This window comes from Lissotriton helveticus, chromosome 11, assembly GCF_964261635.1.
Source record: "Lissotriton helveticus chromosome 11, aLisHel1.1, whole genome shotgun sequence".
Classification (NCBI taxonomy): Eukaryota; Metazoa; Chordata; class Amphibia; order Caudata; family Salamandridae; genus Lissotriton; species Lissotriton helveticus.
This window is the reverse complement of record NC_136072.1, coordinates 90,989,732-91,010,852: the sequence shown is the minus strand read 5'-3', so window position 1 is coordinate 91,010,852 and position 21,121 is coordinate 90,989,732. Positions and strand designations below refer to the sequence as shown.

Below are 21,121 nucleotides of genomic sequence, written 5' to 3'. Positions count from 1 at the left end.
TTATTAATATGTTGGCTATGTTCTTTAAAGGAAAATAACTTTACTGTTATGCTTAACATTATGTGTGTGGGCATTTTTGTATAGCGATTTATAAATATGTTGGCTATGTTCCTTAAAGAAAGAACTTTGCTGTTATGCTTTACTGTATGTGTGACCATTTGCTGCAAATATTGTTGTACATTCATCACTAATGTGATTTTATGTTCTTGGGGTTCAGTAGCCTGTGATAAATTATATGCTGGCATGTGAAGCATGTTCCTTTTTAATCACTATTCATAAAAGTATACATTTACTGTCTGTAGGATTTGACTGCATTAGCCAAAGAGTTGAGGGAGCTACGTATTGAAGAGACTAGTCGCCCTATGAAGAAAGTGACTGATTACTCTTCATCCAGCGAGGAATCAGAGAGCAGTGAAGAAGAAGATGCCGAAAACGAGTTGCATGATGGAACTGTTCCTGTTAGTGACATTCCAAGACTCATGTAAGACCCATTACATTCAAGTTAGGATGTCACAATTCTAGAGTCCGTTGCAGTCGGTTTATTTCAGCACAACTTACTTTGCTAAGATTTGCTTATGTTTTGTTCTTCCAAATTCCTTGATTGTGCTTATTTGAGAAGTAGCTGATAAGAGTTATCTATGCCCAACAATTGAACAGGTAGCAAAATACATGCTGATTTGCAGGCACTGAAATATATCTCACTGGAAAACATGGCACATGAAAAAGCACAATTCAGCTTTCAAATCCATCAGAGCAAATGGAAAAATATAACCTTTTTCTAACTGAATTCTTAATGAGTGGCAGTCTCTTTCCAATGTGTGGTCATGCTTTGCATTTTGAGATGGGGCCACTGTGCCTGTTTGGGGAGCAGTACCAAAGATGTTAATATAGTGGCCGATTCACAGAACTAATCTGAGACAAAATCCTAAACTTACTACTTTTGATATTCACAGTAGGCATTTAGTTAGGATTTTGTCTTAAGTTAAACTCAAGTTAAACTCAAGTTAAACTCAAGTTAAACTCAAGTTAAACTCAAGTTAAACTCAAGTTAAACTCAAGTTAAACTCAAGTTAAACTCAAGTTTGTCTTAAGACAACATCCTAACTTAAGACAAAATACTAATTTAAGAATACTAAATGCCTTCTGTGAATACCAAAAGTCCTTGGCTGTTACCTTAAAAACTTGAAGGCCACCGGTCACATAGAAAGACAATATTCTATGAAAGGTGGAGATCGACAGAGCCATGGTGTTCTGATGTCTGAGACATTTCTACCCACATCGGCAAAGAATTGTTACATTTTACTTTTCTACAGCTACCTGACTCCACTTTGATCAGTGTCTCCCTGGTAGTCCAGAATTGTAATAATTTATTCCCGTCACTCCTGACATATCCCCTAAATGATTGCTGGTCTTCAAATTATGATCTTTGTTGGACCCTGGTCCAGTCAGAGTTTTGCTGGCCCTGACTAATTTTACCATTCCTCCTCTCTTTCAGAATATTAAGTCTGGATTGCCTATTAGTCTTTTGAGAAAATATCTGGCTGATTTTCTCTATTAGTCTCTTATTTATCGCAGGGCCAACTAGTGCAGCATCAAAATATTCTCGCATATTATGAACACTACATTATAAAATAAAGGCATTATATGTTTTTAGTTAGTGGAACAAGCTTCACTCAGTATCTTACCCTTTGTGGAATGTCATATTGTGCCTAGTCTTTCTTTACCATTGTACTTTCTATTACTACCAGTTCAGCTTGCAGCATTTGCATGTGTTTCCAGCTTGCTCTGTTAAAACTTGTTCTATCTTAGTAATGTCTTTCATTGACTAATGTTGTCCACTTATTCTGGAGCACACTACAATGAAACAATGCCTTTAACTAGTATTGCTGTAACTTGTATGTCCCTTCCCCTCTTGCATATTAAATCCTCAGCCGAATGTACAACTAGAGTGTGTCTTTGATAGAAGTGTGTACTGTATTGTCATGAAACAGGATTTTTGTGACTTCCTCTAGAGTTTTGGTATCCAGTTATGGAAGCCAGGACTTGGCAAGTTTAAATGTTAAACTGAAATTTCTATGAGGAGATATTCAGTAATTGAAATACACATATGCAGAACAAAAGGGAATGTCTACACATAAAAGCAATGACAAATTGCTTCTAATACTGAAGAAGCAAACTTCTACAGACATGCACAAAACAACAACAATTTGAATTGGAGCTGTCTGGCAGTTTGCCAGTGAGATCACTAGTACCAATCATTATTAAATTACCTGAGACCTTTTAATCCACTCACTTTCCATGAAACACTGTAGTTATTGTGTGTAAATTTAAGGTCCATTTTGATCATTTATAAATAAGAAATCTTAAATGTCATCCAAGCATCATTTTAAAAAAAATTAATTTTGAAATATTGCTTGTGAGAAGAGATACAACTTTGTTTAATTCTATTGGCAGACCAACTGGAACGTCTGGTAACAGTGAGCCGTATAGTCTAGGGATGGTGGCACCACCTGGTCTCGAGACGTCCCAGACAGACACATTTAACAGCATTTCAAGGGAAGGCACTTTAATGATCAGGGAGGTAAGTGCATCATAAGAGTTTTTGCTCAATGCTAAACTTTACTCATGATTTACTAATGTCATCTGACAAGGATAGCAGTATGTTTTGTGAAATTTGGGCAAATGAGAGTACTGCACTATAATATGTGACTAACTAGTACTAATGAATACAGCTGTAAATGCTGTTAATGGGAAATACTGTTTCATCCTATACCTTTTCTACAACATATGCAGTCTTCTGTTTATAATGATATTTGTTTACCAAGCAAAACATCCCAAAAAATCTAGTACCCAAACCTCCCTTTCTTACCTTGATCTCCCATTCATACCAATGACTTTGCTGCCGCCTACTTCTTCCGTCATGTAAAGCAGCATGGAGTGGGGATTTGGAATCACAGAGGGCCAAAGTGGGGAAGCAACAGGAGGGAGCGGGGAAAGAAGATATGGGCAGGCAGAAACAACAAGGGTGCACAGGGGGGGTAAGCAAACCGAGGGAGAGCAGAATGTGGAACGTGGAAAAGCAAATGGACAACAAAGAGCACAATGTAGAGCTGGGGGAGAAGCACACGTGTGAGAAACCAATGGGGGAGAGAAGCACACAAGGACAAGCACATCACAGAGTAGGGAATGGCAAACACACAGGCAGAGAAGGAGCAAGACAAGTGCGGCAGGGGGAGTATATGAGGAGACAGCAAGAAAACATATGCGGCTCTTGGAGTGCTTATAAAAAACTAGCGTGAGACAAACGCAGGAAAAGGGAATACAAATCACATAAACTAACAAATACGGATCACATAAATGAGAGTGACAGAGAACCTGCCAGTAATCAATGGGTGGGCTCTAAGCCCACTGTAAGCTGGCAATTCGTTTTGCAACACTGTGCATGCACTCTCTAGTAGGCGAGACCTAAATAAAGCATTGGGGAGATTGCAGCTGTCCCCTTGACAATTGTTACTCCCATCACTGGTACCTTCCGCTGTACGAATGGATCAAACCTCCTTTGAGCTATTGGTAGATTATTAATGGTTTGCAAACATTAATGCATATACTTGTGAGGGTCGATCCGCATTTCACACTCTTCCTTCTTGTGAATCACAATATGTGACAAACTGGATATTGCGATTTGCAAATCTATTTACAAATTCCAATATCCCTTTAATACATTGTGTTTCTGCTTTATACATCTGCAAGGTCTGGCTGTTTGTGCATTGCTGTCTTTGTGAAAGGCAGAAGCTTTTTTTAAATAAGGGCCTTTTATTTCACATTTTAGTACATGAAAATATATTTGTAAGGTTTTGTCATTACAGTTGTATCCTACGGTATCAATCTGAGTGCCCAGTTGTAGTTTGAGTAAAACTCACTCAGACTGTCATGAGTATTGCCACTTGCTCACTTTAACCTCTGATGTGATGATCTTAGCTCATTTTTCAGTGAGCAAGATATTCCATTAGAGAACATTTCTGCATCATTGCACTTGGAGTGTGCATTTGCATCTCAGAAATCCATTATTTGCTAGTTTTACAGCATGGCTTGCTCTCTTGACTCCCATTGCTCTGATATAATTTCTGTCCCATTGACTTTTATTCACCCCCACTTCTGAATTACCTGTTATGTTGAAACCAATTAAGTTAAGTATCCCTCATGTGGGTGGTCTAATAGGAACAAAAAAAGAGATAGGGGTTAATAAAATAATTTCACATTCCTGTATGGACCATTCATTTTGTAATCAATTTTGAATCATTTGTTTTTCATCCGTATTCCTGCAATGCAGCTTTTTGCAGATTAAAGAAACAATAAAAGAGATGATTCATTTTAAGTGCCACTTTACTTTCTGTATATGTTTTTTTATTTATTATGGGTACTTGATGCAGTGCAGGTCATGCTTCAAGGAGCAGCAGTGCCATGAAGAGAACATTATTTTTTCATGAGTAACTCAAAAAAGGGCTGCGGTACATAAAGCACTAGTCCTTGCATGAGAAACAATTGATTACAGAATGTTGCTAATGGAGAAGGGGGTATTGGAATTTGTAATTATGATGGGTGCTATGGAGTGTTATTGGAACATGTAATTGGATCAGTAATTCTACTGGCCACTAAAGTAATCGGTCGAGAATCAGTGTTGTCACAGCCACAGGAATGACCAGTATATATCTGCAATGGTAGTTGTACAAAAAGCTACCATTCATGAAGAGAAAAAAGATTGAGGTATTGGTTGCCCAATTTGAGGGAATTGCAGAAATATCGTTTAGGAAAACTGTATACCTCAGATCTGCATGAATTAATTCATTTCTCCACCTGCTGGTCCCAATTGTTGTGTTCAACTACCAATCATGTAATGTAGACTTGACAGCAATGTTGATATAACTTTAAAACGTATTCCATGTTATTATCTCCCTAAAAAAATAATCCAACCTAATTTCAAAGATTCTAACATTCACCTAATCAACCTATTTCAAAACTCTCTTCTGCATTGTGTGTACCTAGCACAAATCAACTCCTTCTAACATGAGTTAGGCCACAACTAGATCTGATGATCATCAAAAATGGTATTTTCGTCTAGCAGAATCAAATCTTCTTTATAACTGCCAAAGGTCTCTAATCGAACCCTTAGCACTGAAGAAACACATAGAAAATTGAGTAATACACTCATCCAATTAATTAAAAAAGGGTTCAACACAGTTCAGAACATCTGTATTACTTGACTCTAAAAAATATCAGTAAAATATGATAACAGTTCCTGGAAAATCCTAAGAAACTGCAAAAGTGAGTAAAATACATTGTAGTCTGAATATGACTCATGTTGTTACCATTTGTTTATGGATACAAATGCGCCCCAAGAAGATTATGGGTTAGTCCAAAGTAGATCTAATGGTAGTCAAATCTATTTGCTAAATACCATTAAAGGGTCTAGACGGTGAAATTGGTAATAACTAACCACTTTAAAACATAACTGTTCCATGTGGGTGCAAGGCTAGTGTAGGTTACTCTAGGCCCCTCAAATATGCTATGGTGGTTACAGATTTTTCAAAAAGGATGTTTAAGGTGTTTTTGAGCAATAATGGAATCAAGGGCCAACTGAGAATAAAACAGATGGTTGTTTTTGTTCATCCTACTGTTTAAAAGTTAGCTTGATAATTAAGATAATTCTGGGTTACAGATTGTTCCAGAGTAAGTTGAGAGTAGGCTACAGGCCATATCAGCAATGGTCTATGAAGATGGATTGTTGCCTCAACTTTTGGTCATTACATTAACATACTCTACTTTTAAGCCTTTGGTGCAACATGCGTATAAGATAAAAAGCCATGTCACTTAAATTCATTAAAGAAACGAAATGACAAAACTTCTGCAGGCAGCAAGAGAAACATATCATGGTGTCTCCCTGCTGAAGGACTTTCCTTAACATTGAGCAGGAAAAGAAGCTAGAATGCTTAACTTAACCCAACATGCTTAAAGCATGAGTTGTACATTCTCAGGTCTGGATTGCAGTTCAGAAATATTAGTTGTTTAGTTGCTTTCTCAGAATCTGATAACAATCGTCACCAGTTGGATTCCCATCCTAGATTCTTTAGGCCACTTACAAGTCACATCTGATGAGCATGTCTAATCTGTCTTTTTCTTGAGCTCAAGTGAGATCTTATTTTAGGAGGCCTCTCACGGTTAAAAATGCTCTTCTGTTTTTCAACTGTGGCACTTTAATTTTGAATTTAACAGTTTTCTCTTTTTGCTTACCTGCTTAGTACAGGTTGCAAATCAGTGTATTGTGATTCATTCGCATGCCTTAGAGTTATTATAGTTCTGTTTTGTGTTCAACACAAACACACGTCTGCTTTAAAACCTTTAGATAGCAATTCCAGTTACACCAGTGATTATATCCCCAAAAGCTTAAAAGCTGTATTTACTCATAACGCAAAACCAAACAACTGGTTGAACAAAAACAATGCAGTGTCAAAAAACAACTCATCAACAGCACAACAACCCAGCACCTCCAAAGTACAGCCAAACAGGACACCACAACAACATGACACAACAAAAACAACAAAAGATCAGCAGCACAAAATAGCCCAAACACATAACACAACACTACAATAAGTGCAGTCTACCACCCATCCACCTCAACTAGCAACTGACTTGGAATAAATTAGCATTAGTTATTGTACAATGCATTACACCATTCACAATTTTCAAATTCAAACTTAAAAATGTGCATTGTGTTATTACATAAATGAACCATGGTCTCCACGTGGCAGCTTACATAACTCCTGTATTCTTTGGACTGAGGAATCTGGCTACCCAAACAGCTGTGTCTGTAATATGCTGCTTGTACCTCAACAGCAGCCCATAAGTATTAACTTTAATAGCTGAAACCTAGTAGGGTCATATTTCACATTTGCAAATTTTGAATGACCATGCAAAATGATGTGTTAATTATGTCATTGAACACATACATAGCGTGTTGATTTAGAAGCACTTCTTTGAGCTGCCGGCAAGGCGTTGGCAAGGCCTTATGTATAATGCCTATTTGAACAGGATCATGTAGTATCTGTAAATGTAATAAGAAATCCTATTTGCCTAACGTAGCTGGTCCTGTTATCTGCTAATGACAGTTGTGTATTTTGATCGCTCATTCATTTTACCTGTGTTTGTACTTTGGCTGTGCTGGCATCTACTAGTCTGTTCTAACATTTCTTGATTCCTTCATAATTCTGCCATCCATCATGACCTATTGCCTTCTGCTTCCCCTACGTAACCTTTAATAATGTGATAATATTTCAATCTTTGCTTGTCAGCTTTGCATGTGGGAAAAGGTTACATGCATCCATCTCTTTCTTGCTTTGGGAAATGGGTGACTTGCTTCTATCGACTATTCTCTCCGTTCCTTCTGTCTCTGCAGACTACTGGTGACAAAAAGCGCTCTGGCCATGCTGATAGCAATGGCTTTGCAGGCCACATCAATCTTCCTGATCTGGTCCAGCAAAGCCACTCCCCAGGGGGCACACCAACTGAAGCCCTGGGGCGAGTTTCAACGCTTGCGCAAGATGAGGAGTCTGTGGAAGAAGTAGGTGGTGGTCTTTACAGTTAAATTAAAGACTCTTGATGTATGCAGTTTTTAATGGGGCTTTTCTTATCTTATTGCTTGTGCACTATTTTCTCCTAATAAATTAACAAAGGTTGGTAAGATGGTATGCCAATCAAGTGTGTATAGTGTATGACGGTCTACTTTTCTGTCTATCTGTATATATGTATATAATTCATCCAAAAATGCAATGAATACTTGAATTTAACAAAATCATGCATGTGTAAGAGATTGTGAACAGCCACTTTAGGCTGTGCGAAGAGGAGTTGAGTAATAGTACACCGTTTCTTACCGTGAATTTGCCTAATCTCAAGATTTCTGATCTCTGTGGCCTGTGATCTATAGAGGAACATTCTTGCCCACTCAGTGGAGTTCAGGTTTTCTCCTTTCCTTTCTCCCCCATTGACGAGACTTGTATGAATAAATTGTGAAACAATGCATACCCCAAGGCACAAGCAGATTTACGTCACTTGGAAGAATGTGTGAATCATTGTACATCCTGTAAAATGAACATAAAGTCTTGTTCCCCTTTAGTAGCTAAAGGGGGCTGGGTATGTTTTTTTCACTTGTTTTCTCAGAAGGTGCTTGTAAGGGGGGACTGAAGTGAGGATGTTCCTCACAAATGCATTGAGTAAGTAATGGGACAAGGAATAGCTAAGAGGTAATCTGAATTTTCTATTTTGCCCAGTAATTGGCATAGAATGGAAAAGCTCAATCCCTTCAAAATCAAGGAAAGGAAAGGGTTTTCTTGTGACACTGATTTCAATTGTTCAGGAATCGTGTCCTATGTAGATCTGCATGCTTGATCATAGCTCTTTATGCTTTGCATAGCTTTGCATGTTGGTTCATAAGATTGACTCAATGGCTGGAATATCAACTGGCTATGAACACCACTACTGTACCCTGAAAGTAAGACTTTCTCCCGCACTTCTACCCTATGCATTCTCCGGGCTAGACAACATGTGGTATAATGTAGGGAGGAATTGACAGAAGCTGAGACAGAGTTCCACAGAAACTTTAATGATTTGTACCTAAACATCAAATGTGACCATTTTCCAGAAGTTAATATACTGGATATGCCACCATGATGAAATGCAACGGTCTCCAACCACTTTATACTTCAGAGCAGCAGACCAAACCAGCTATCTGAACAGTTGCAGCTTCTTTTCAGTGTCCACAAGGCATGCCACAATATTTAATCTAGCTATATGCTGCAGCTGGGCATGCCGTCACACGAAATATGGGATGATGATACAACGGCTTTCAGATCTGACTTCATAAGCCTGGTCTACTACCACAGAATTGTGATACACAGTACAACTAGACTTCCCAAGAGCAATTTCTCAACATAAAGAGTAAACAAGGTTAAAGATCGAATTTCAAAACTTCCGCATATTCTGCAGTATGGCGGCTTGCTTCAAGAGGTCTTCCCAGGTATGCCCGAAGAACGAACCACTGTCAAATGAATCCTTCTTCGAAGCAAATAACCTGCCTTCACCATGGAGAAATGAACTATGCCAAACATGACATGACTATGTGAAGGATTAGCCACAATTTATATGCAATCACAATATCACACTGTGCAGGAATGCAAAACAAAAGTGGAAATATACATGCACGTCTAGTAATATGGTACACCAGGCATTTCAAGTACCACAGTAGAGCTGTTATGTAGGGTCAATCTGCTATAAACTAGATAAGTAAAGAAATTTTCAGTAGCCCACCCTCACGAAAGTCACATATGACAAACCAGTGTATGAGCATCCAAGACTTAAAACTTGTAATACTCAGTTGTAACTTCAAGACCCTAAGGGTGGCAAAGACTTATAAATAAAGGTGCATGCAACTGCTCAATGCATTGAGAGCTAGCTTGAACAAGTATGGCTTTCAGAGTCAATATCATCATTATTCAGTATCCAGCCCTTTTTCACCTGCAGAAATTCAGAGGTGGCTATATTCTGACTTGCCACTTCATGCTTGCGCTGTGTTCAACATATTTATTCCCGAACATCTCAAAAACCAGTTTACTATGTACCTAAATTGTATTCTAGTCTTAACCTTTCAGGGGTATTCCTTTGACATGTGGCAAAGTCTACAACAACCTCCCCCTTTACACAGAACCTGGCTTGAGATGAGACAATCTTTTCTCCAGGGTCTTGAGCACTGAAGACGCCAAATCTTGGCACATTTTTAACAATTCCTTGTGACCTCCGACAACCTTGGGTCGAACAGTCTACTGACTGTTCCTTGGGCCTACTGGCCATTCAGAGACATCAACCTGACATGTAGCTGTGTCTCACATAGTATTACCAACTTTTAAGGACACTGATTAGGCTTGAGACTAATCTAGTCCCTGTCCTACTAGCTATAGTCCCTCGTATGGTATTATTCATACCCATCCTAATTGCATAAGACCTCCATCAAACATTCAATCAGTGGTTTATAAAGAGCAACCACTCACCAATGAAAGTCTCAAGGCGCTGGGGGGGGCTGCTGACCTGACATGTGACTAGCATTTTAGAAGCACCATCTAGCCTGAGACTTTGAACAGAATGATGATCTACTGTGTCCCATCCTTTCTGGCATCTGAGTCATCTGTCTTACTTGTGATCAACTCAAACCAAGTCCTAAAAGTCTTACTGACAGACTTCTCAACCCGAAACCAGAGCAAAAATGGCATGACTGAATCCACCACAAGCCTGTATTGTCCCTCCATATATAAACTCAGCTAGCTTCTATTTCACAGTGGAGCCTATCAGTGTCTCAGCTTGTATTGCTTCCTCCACACCTGACCCCCCAAACACTCCATTGTGTTTGGTACACCATTAACTTTCTATGGCAGGTCTAGTTATCATGATAAACACACAGTAAATAAAAAGCCAGCAAATGCTGCAAACATTCATGCACTTTTCAGATCCAGCTTCTATGAGCATACAATGCACTGTGTAAGGAGGGGTGTTGGGGTTGCTCCAGAAGAAATGAATGGCTAGCAGGGGAAAGCTGAGCTAAGGAATTTCCCGGGATTAAGTTGTGTATCATTTTAATGCTTTGTTCACAGACTCAAGAATTGATCTGTTTGACTACAAAACTTTCAAATTAAGGACACCATGTAAATACATTTTTGGTTGATCATTTATTTTTTTCTGAAACATTGTCGTGTGTGTGTTTCTGTTTGTAAAAAAAAAAAGAACGTTAAGGTGGGGGGGCCTAAGGGAGTTTAAAGACCATGCTGAGACACATTCCCTCAATGACATATAACAAACAAAAGTGTCACAGGGTCTAAATATAAAGTCTAACTGTGGTGCATCTAACTGAAGACGTAAGTGTTAAACCCTACATGAAGATAAGAAAAAAAGGGGGGAAGGAGAGATAGGTACTCTGTGGTCACTCGCAAGATACCCATCAGTCACCACTCGGAACCGCCCTTCATCATTTGGGATTCCTGTTAACCATATCCAGAGTACGCCGTGCAGTGCATGTGAAGAGCAGGAACAATTGTTTATTCTGTTCTATGCTCGCTCCACCAATGTTAAAAATCAGCATTGTTAAATTAAACAAATATTTACCAGAATGTAAAGATGGACCATCTTTACATTCTGGTAAATATTTGTTTAATTTACCAATGCTGCTTTTTAACATTGGTGGAGCGAGCATAGAACAGAATAAACAATTTTTCCTGCTCTCTCACCCAATTTTAGACTCACTGTACACTTCTTCTTCACATGCACTGCAGATCAGTCACTCTCCTTTCTTTTGCCAATGAGTGGCCTGTGACACTCAAAACCATATAGGTCGCCTCTAGGTATACAAAGGTTGATTACATCTGACCTTCCATCAGATACCAGTGGCGTACCTTGGATATAGTTAACAGGAATCCCAAATGATGAAGGGCGGTTCCGAGTGGTGACTGATGGGTATCTTGTGAGTGACCACAGAGTACCTATCTCTCCTCCCCCCTTTTTTTCTTATCTTCATGTAGGGTTTAACACTTACGTCTTCAGTTAGATGCACCACAGTTAGACTTTATATTTAGACCCTGTGACACTTTTGTTTGTTATATGTTTCTGTTTGTATACATATAAAGAAATGGTAAACAAAAATAGTAAGCTCACAGAAAGTCATGACGTTGTTCCTGCAATCTTATCACTGCCCAAATATCCTCTATGTGTGATCCCATATGTACGTATCACAGATATATACCGAATTCACGGACAGATTAAAATATACATATCTTTGACATATTTTGGGGGTTTAAGCAATTATGCACCATTATGCTCTGGCTCTTTTAAGACTGTATAAATATTTGCATTGTTCTTAAAATGAACAAGGTGAGTCTTTTGATTGTTTATCAAACTTTATCAAAATGATCGATTCTATATATTCTGAACTAATCCTATATTAAAATACAATGAAAAATACACAATTTACATTTTAGAATACAGTATATAAGAAGAGGCAGTAGCTAGCATAAACCACTTTAATTCAAGTAATTTAACTGCACTTTGTCCATATCACACTGTCCTGACGTTTTTGACTCTTCAGTCAAATTTTTCAGTTTATAATAACACTATAGGCATTGTCATTTGGCATAGGGTCATAGCATCTTGGTGATCCAACAGGCCAAAGTTGCAGATAAAGGGAGTTAATCTCTTGCCCTCGGCTCCTGATGCAATGGCAAGTGTAATCATTTTTCAGTTACATCTTGACAGCAAATGCATTTGTTTGCTCTTGCAGAAGAATGACCTAAGCCCCACCGGTTAGAGAGACCATAAAAATAAACATACAAAGTCATATATTTCATATGCAGAGAGCATGAAAGAGCACACATCATTTGTTCCAAAAATAGATTCTGATCCAAGGCAACTTTAGTCTCCAAATGTTCATTTGGGGCCGTATCACAAAGTGCTAATTTAATACAGGTCTGTGACCAAGTTGTGGTCTGGCTAATGACTTATGTATTTGGGGTTTTTATATAGAGCTGGCTGGACCCGAAGGTATCCTAGCGCTTTACAACAGTAAATGTTCACATCAAAGTTAACAAGTCTATGGATAAATATATCAAATTCAGTCATAAGCTTAAAAGATATCTCTTCTCAAGCTCTTCTCAGAAAGAGCACCAGATGTGTGGAATATGGGCTCTTGCTTGCTATAGCTAAAGTGGTCAAATATGTGCTTCATAAGTAGCCCTAACAAAACCTAAAAGAGATTATACAGTTGATCAGCTGCAGTGGCTGTATTTTACCGGTTTAGACAGGGGTCAATGGTTATGTGTTACTGGAAATGTAAAGGAATGTGCTGCTTTTTGCTGGAAATTTAGCAGACTTTGTTGACACCCTATGGTAGACCATAGAATATGAACAATGTAGGTGAGGAGCGCACACTAGTAATATAATGGCATTGTATATCTCAATATGTGTGCTGTGTTGAATGATATGCCTGCGAAGCATATATGTTTAAGACTGAAAAGGTGGCCTAGTCCCAGGTGGCAACTAGGGCTTCAACACGCACTATACTACTATAGTAGTGCGTGTTGAAGCCCTAGTTGCCACCTGGGACTAGGCCACCTTTTCAGACCATAGAATATAACACACAAAAATGTCACAAAGCAACATAACACCACAACTAAAACGTAAAAGGCACAGCACAAGAAAACGTTTAAATCGGAACGGAACACAACACAATGAAAAACACTCCACCACAAACCATATAACACACCACCGCCACAACAAAAGCAGCTCAACAAGTATGTACAAATGTTCTTGTCATATCTTACCACCACTAGAAATAGGTTTCTATTATACGGTGGTAAAAGATATTTACACCAAGCACTGTCTTTCTTACCACGAAGGATATGTAACACTCCCATTATAAAATGTCTTGAGACCCAGCTCCGATATTGATCTAGAATCTCCTTGACACGGGCCAGGAGTGGTGAAATCACTTGTTGTTCATGCACCTGGTTCCCTGTTAAGAAGATTATGTACAATGAAATTTATGGTTTTAGTAGCACACATGGTTACAGTCTTATTGTATTTCCTGAGAGGTACAATTTTGCATGAGTAATTGAGACGTGAACCAATATAACATATTTTAGATCTAATAGACAATAGCATAAAACTTAAGCATTGAAATGAGCTACTATCTAGATCTACATGTCAACCTAAATTTGTAAAAATAACAAAGAACCTACCCAAACACTTCTTTCAGCTGACTGCAACATCATCATTACATATAATATATACCAGTTGACAAGAGATTGATGTCATTATCGTCTTTTATGTACAATAGATTATCTGAATGAAGATGTATAGTACTTCTCACCAAACACTGAGGGTTGGGTGAGACCAAACAAAGGAGTCTGACAAGAAGGACCTCAACAGAAAAAAGGGAAATAAGGTTTTTAGTTTCATTTCATAAGGGTATAAGTCAGACTAACCCATTTGTAATGAGGTATGCAGTGAGTTGAAGCCAAGCAGAAACAATAATTTAGAGTAAGTGTCTAACTTCCAGTTTCTATTGTTAAAACAGTATGTAATAATTCATTTCATAGCTTTTTGCTTTTAAATACAGGATGGGCCTCTGTGTAGGTGGTTAGACATGAACAGTGCAGATTGATTTGCCTTTAAACCTATAACCTGTTTTTTGCTACGATTTAGAGGGAGAGTTAAGGTTGGCTCCAATATGAACTTTGGTGAGCCCTGTCCTCAAGGAAAAATTACACATATAAACAACTTCACCTTCAAGTTACACAGCTGTTGTCATCCAATCCCACTATTGTTCTATGCAGCAAACAGACTGAAGATACAAGTAATAATTATTTATTTTCAATGCTTCCAGTACTTCATGGCTTGCTGGTATTAAAGATACACAGAGATTCACCACACTATACACACTAGTATCTGCAGAGCAGTTTTGGCTTGTTAAATAGTTCCCAGTATACAGTTGGAGGCTCGCACAACATTGCGGTCAATACAGGGTGAATGCACAAGCACCACGCTCCTGCTCTGAAGCAGAGCTACTCGTGAAATTTGAAAAACCTTTTTAAACATCTATTTACAAAGCTACTATGTTTGGCTTTTCTAAAATACACATGCAAAGAGACACACAATATCCATGCACACATTGACATGGAAAAAGCATGCTTACACAAACAACATAACAACAGACATACACAGAACATACGCATATATACGGTCCCACACAACACACATACAGACCACATACAAATAGGCAAATATTTAAGTGTGAATGGACAGACAGACAGAAGGAAATAGAACTTGAAAATTGTATGCAGATTTAATTTCTACTTGACTTTTAGACTCCCTACCAGTGGAATCTAATTTATATTTTGAGGTGCTTATCAATTTGTTAGTCTGGTCTTGAGCCACCGACAATTCACAACATCCCAAGACAGTTCATAAAATGTTGAAGAGATTGCTTTACTGTTTTATAATTCATTTAAATGAAGACTCATTACAATTTGGCAACCAATGGAACATATTTTTCATTTAAGTCAGTAGTTGTTACCACGCTTCTCTGAGATGCCCTTTTGTTGATTGCGTTACAGTTTGGCATGGGAAGTGGAACCAAATCTTCGTTCACCCCATTTGTTGACCCGAGAGCTTATCAGACCTCACCAACCGATGAGGATGATGATGATGATGAAGATGAAGATGGTGAATCCTCAGCAAGAGGTATGACTTAAGCGGTGATTTGCATACAGAGGTTTTGAACACATTCGAAAATATTTATGAAACTTGAGGTTCTATCTCCCCTTTGCAAAACTATTATAAACTCTGCACGAGTCAGTGATGTCTGCGATTGTCTCTGGTGTTTTTATTGTGTATAGTGTTATTGATCATCAGGACTGAAGCAGTTCACAGTTCTGCCAGGATTCATTTTTAAGCAAACATGCTTGCCATCTGCTCTTATATGTGGATGATGCTGTCTTCATTTCTCTGAAAAATATCTATGGAATCACCAGCACTGTATTCTAGGGCATGAATGTATCATGGATGTAAAATCAACCTCTTTGATTTTGAATTGCCGTAGTGGCACATAGCAGAGCTGATGAATTTCCTCACTGTTATGTCATCTTGGCAACGAAATCACAGACATCATTAATATCTGGGTAGCAAATTTCCAGTAATTCTAGATGCAGCTGCAAGACTACATTCGGTGGTGGAAGACTTGGTAAGCTTACCTTTATCTTAATGTGATGGTCTTGCAGCAAATTCTGTTTACCTTTCTGGAACATTGTTTTTTTTGTAAATCTTTTTATTAGCTATGTGCAAGAGACCATTCAGTACAATACAGTATGCATGAGGCATGTTTGGAGATATCACAACCGTGAACCATATTATCAGTAATTGGGAGCAACGAGAACAATCAACCATATTCATTACTCTCACATCCATGGTGTCTCCCCTGATTGTCTGTACTTCCGCCAGCCCCCCCCCACACTTTCTCCCATTTCTTGTTACACACAGTTTCTTCGGCACTCTGGCACCAGTCAAGGTTCTGCTCCCATTCTTCCCACTGTGGGGGTATCTACGCTCCCCATCCCTAAGCAATGTTTCATTTCGCCACTCCTGCTGCCAGAGCTTGCCATATTTCCATGTATCAGTCAGTCAGTGTCCCCTTTGATCATTAGTAGATGCCACTTAGGCTCCAATGGGACCATCAACCCCACCGCCCCAGACATTACCTCAATGACCCTCGTCCATTTCCGGAACATTGTTAAAGATGCCATGCATGCATATGGATACATCTTGTTTTGTATGAAATAATTATTTCGCATAATACTACTTCTTAAGTAACATGAGAAAAACATCTCATGACGCTAGAGGTAGTTGGGCAATACCCAATCTGAGATGCTGTTATAGGGTGTCCACCATATATAATCTTTACATACTGGTTTACACGACAAATGGTGCCAGCACCACATTGAGCATTATGATGGCCAAGCGCCCCCCTTCACCTCCACAGGGAATGTAATTGACTTTGTAGATTTGGGTATCCCACGCTCTTTTAGAAATCTTGTTTATAACATGTCCAATGTATTTTTAAGTTTAGGTCAAGCAGAACAGACACTTGTAATGCATTCAATTGGGTGATCATATACCAAGAAGAGACAATCCACCATTTGCCCCTACACTGAAATATTTGACTCAAGGCTTTGCAGTATCAGCAGGCATGCTTGCTGCTGAAGATGAGTTTGCGGGCATAGAACATGACTACAGGGCAGAGGTACTGCAAGATATAGCCCCTGCAGCTCTGCAGCTGGGGTATTTAGTACTTGGAGATATATATATATACATATATATATATATATTTATATATATATATATATATATATCAGGATACTCCACTACATGCCCACCATTCCCTGGTGCAGGTGAACAGTTGCGGACCACAGAATGCGTGCAAATTAGTTTTTTATTTAACTATCAGTCAGCCATTATGCGTTTTGGCCCTTGCAGGCCTTAATCTACAACAGTCATAGATATTGACAACAGACTATATGGTTTGCCTCCGACTAACAACAATGTTGCTGTAAAATAAATTATGACATTTACATTATTGCTGTCATAAAGTCTAATTACAATGTTGATAAAATGCTTAAATGCATTGTGAGTAAAGCCATTTTACATCAAGATAACAGTACATGTTAATAATAAAGTATTAAAACGCCATTTATCCCTAGAAATCCAATTCATTCAAATTGGGTGTTGTTTAATTGACTGTTTAACGTGCTATTGTGCACCTTGCTGTAATTCAAAGTGCTTTGTGTGCATACCTCACCATTTAATGTCAATCTAAAGTGCCCTAGTGCTGATGTTGTAACATAAAAATACTGGGAGCATAGCAGCTTGTGTTGTTCTTAAATACTGTATGTGATAATTGTCTAAATACATCAACTGTTTCATTCTTCTATATTTTAACGTAATTGTTATTTTCCTCAGATGAGTTTGCAGATTTATCAGCTTATTTGAATCTGATTTCAGTATGGTGGTTTAACTGTGTTGGCCGTTAATGAATAATTTCTTTTAAAGATGTAAACAGATCCTCCATAGTGTTAAGTCCTCCCGGGCATTTGGAATCAAGTTCTAATATATTTCCTGAGAACTCCCTCACGTTTGCCCCCTCTTCTATTTAATGGCACCGCATCAATCAAATAGTATTTGAGATATTCTAGATTGTTGCTGTGTCTCTCCTTGAAGTGACGGGCAACAGGATATGCCGGGTCCTGATTAGTGATCGCCCGTATGTGCTTGAGTATCCATTTGTGGGCCTGTAGCTTGGTGCTACCAACATAACGTAGCCCACAAGTACGCTCCTGCACATATATCACATGGTATATCTTGCATATCAATAATTTATTGATCCTGCGGTCTATATCACTAAAATATGCTGTGTATGCCATTTTGATTACCCCGAACTGGCATGCCCTGCAGGTTTTGCATTTAAAAAAACTTTTCTTTGTGATAGCCAGGTGTTGCTATCCACTATCTCAGGGCTACTTTTGACAAGGGAATTACTCATTGATTGTACTCTTCTGTACATGATGGAGAGGTTTTTCGTTATTTCGTGAAGGAGGTGGTCAATCACAGGATCATTTGAAACTAAATGCCAATTGCGTCTAATAATACTTCTCAGTACTTAATCCTGTTTGTTAAAAGCTTGTATCCATCGTACTTAATTGTCATTTCGTTTGGTGGTTTTGGACAAAGCTTGGCCAACCTTGTTTGTCACAGTTTCGATGTGGGATAACAGTTCTGATCTATCTAAACTTTTTGTCTTGGTGATGGCAGATTTTGCAGTTTCTCTTGTGTACCCTTGTGCTATAAATCTTAGTTTACTCACCTGCTGGGTCATATCTAAGTTCAGACTGTTGCCACAAATTCTTTTCACCCTAAGCATTTCTCCATAAGATATGCTCTCTATTTAATTGCCTGGGATGAAAGCTTGTAGCATATAGCAAAGAATTGCCCGTTGTTTCTTTACGGGGTACTATAGTTTCTATTTTGTTGTTTTCAATGTAGATCTGCACATCTAAAAAGTTAACTTCCACACCACAAACAGGTCATCTATAAAACGCAGCCTCATCATTGCATTGTCCTTCATTATTGTCCCATGTGTGCCCCTTAGAACCAGCTCCTCCCACCAGCCCATGTGTAAACAAGCATAGCTGGGGGAGAAAGTGGCTCCCATGGAAACACCACGCATTTGTTGATAAATTAGATTTCGAAACATAAACAAGTTATTTAAACAGAATGTCACCATATTAATTAGAATTTTGCTGTGCTGTAAAATCCAAATATATGTATATATGTATGTATATATGATTGCTCTTGTGAATGAAATGCCAAATCAGCTTAGAAAAAATGGTAAGTGCTGGTCTTGAGGCTGCAGAGGAGGGTCAGCTGGTACATCCATCAAGTGAGATTGTCTGTTCAGCACAGAGTCATTTACTCAAAGAAAGGTAGACAAGGTCCTTGTTGATACTGATGATTTATCATTAATTGTAGCTGATACTTTACTTTTTCAGCCCAGTTTACCAATGAGCTGCTGAGACAACAGGAGGCCAAAGAAGAGAGGAAAATATCTGTGGTAAATGTGAACCCTACAAACATTCGCCCACACAGCGACACGCCAGAGATTCGGAAATATAAGAAGCGGTTTAATTCTGAAATCCTCTGTGCAGCGTTATGGGGTAATTACATACTGTGTAACATTTTGCACTTCTGTTTTGAAATAATTGCTGCTATGTTAATTGCAGTGTTCAAAGAAGTACTTTGTGTTTCTATACTGGCAACAGCAATGAAGCAGGAAAGGAACATTCATCTCTTTCACACTGGCTCGCTCCCTTGGTTGTGGATGCAAGATCCAGGATTTCCTACTGAGTTTAGCATTTATTTATTTAATAGCTTTGTATAGCGCTTATTCACTGAAATTGTATGGGGGCACTTTAAACTTCAAGACATTTTACGGTAGTAGATTGGGCAATGAATGCTTGCAACCTGAGATACTGATTGAGTGACGGACCAAATCCTGTAGCAATGAAGTAATAAGTAGATCTTCGATTTTGTTGCCAATTCCTCGAATATAATTAAATCGGTACAAACAAACGTTGCCCTGGTTTTTAAAAGTTTTTGCACAAAGGGACCCATTACAGGCCAGGATGTGCTCTGTCTGTTATTTCATCTCTCCCTCTGTCTTCTCTTCCATAACTACTAGTAAGTCTGGTTGTGGTGGAAATTCTCCTGATAACAAGAAATTGGAGAGTAATATGCAGGAATCTGTGTTCACCATCATAGATTCCTGCATGTGTTTGCTTTAAGCATTCTACAGGTAACGGACTCCACATATGCGCAGTTACTGTAGCGTCTTGTAATCCCGATACAACACCCTTTACCAGCTGCATTGGAATTCCTCATCACTCGGATTGAGACCATCGTGTGTTACATATCGGTGGGAAAATTAACCCAACACCATGTGTAAACAGTATTTCCCTTTGCTGTTTTTGCTCCCAATTCTAACACACCATCCAGAATGGAGTAATTTAACATCTTCAGGTTAAGCAAGACCTTTTGATTTTACTAACACTTATGTAGAATGTACTTACTTATAGGAGCTTTCAGATTGCCCTCTACATTCCATTAGTCAGCTGTTGTCACATTTACATATTTAATCTGGCCATTACAGTACACAGCATGGGGCAGTGGTTCAGGCCACTTCAGCCTGTGACTGACTTCCTTCTGAGTGAGGTCATTCTGCTCTTTCAGGAGGAACACATTCACACGCAAAGTGGATACCTTGAGGTGTTTGATTGAGTTGTTGAATAAGGCTTTAGGCACAGTGAGTAGAGAGTTAAGGTTTGGGAACCTCAAAAGTCAAACAAACTTGATGAAGGCTATCATTGAGCTGTGAACTGTTCCACTGTTTGTGGTATTTGTTCTCTGATTTAATATTTTCAGGCTACTCTTCAGTGAGTGTTGCCTAAACTGAGAATGAGTGATTCTATCAAGTTCTATGAATCTGACACACTGTGAATTTTCTCTGGCATTTTTTGTTTGCTTTTTAAAAATCAATCCCACAGGATTTTGTTTTTACCTAAACTCCCTTTGGTCAAGCAGGGTATAGCTGTGCACGCATTGAATCAATTCTTACTATAGTAGTGGGTTTGATCAGCACACGTGCCACCTGGTGAAATGTAGACACTAGATACAGTGAAAAAGTGGTTTGTTGATAGATGCACTGTTCTCTCACCATGATACTGGTGCTTCTTTTGTTTTTGTGACTAATGTATTCAATTTCCAACTACTTTTTTCCATGTTTGGATTTTTTGATAGTGAATGTTGCTCAAAGTTTGGGTTTCTGAATCAGTTTGTAGTCTGGTTTCCAGACGTTTCAGTATATTTCACTGGGAAGGTTTTGATTTTTCAGAAAGAAAAAAAATGTCTGCTAATAAAAGAAAAACACATT

At 38.5% G+C, this 21,121-nt stretch overlaps 1 protein-coding gene across 17 annotated transcripts in view; it reads left to right on the top strand.

Annotated features, from left to right (window-relative positions):
- Nucleotides 1-21,121, top strand: part of TNIK (TRAF2 and NCK interacting kinase) — an 808,148-nt gene that overhangs the window by 734,137 nt on the left and 52,890 nt on the right. For 13 of the 17 annotated variants that reach the window (XM_078666209.1, XM_078666208.1, XM_078666200.1 and 10 more), the window contains 5 exons: nt 303-481; nt 2,455-2,581; nt 7,451-7,615; nt 15,201-15,327; nt 19,185-19,349. In XM_078666209.1, the coding sequence (XP_078522335.1) occupies nt 303-481; nt 2,455-2,581; nt 7,451-7,615; nt 15,201-15,327; nt 19,185-19,349 (763 nt within the window). The remainder of the gene's footprint in view (nt 1-302; nt 482-2,454; nt 2,582-7,450; nt 7,616-15,200; nt 15,328-19,184; nt 19,350-21,121) is intronic. The other 4 variants (XM_078666210.1, XM_078666203.1, XM_078666202.1 and 1 more) reach the window with 1 other exon arrangement.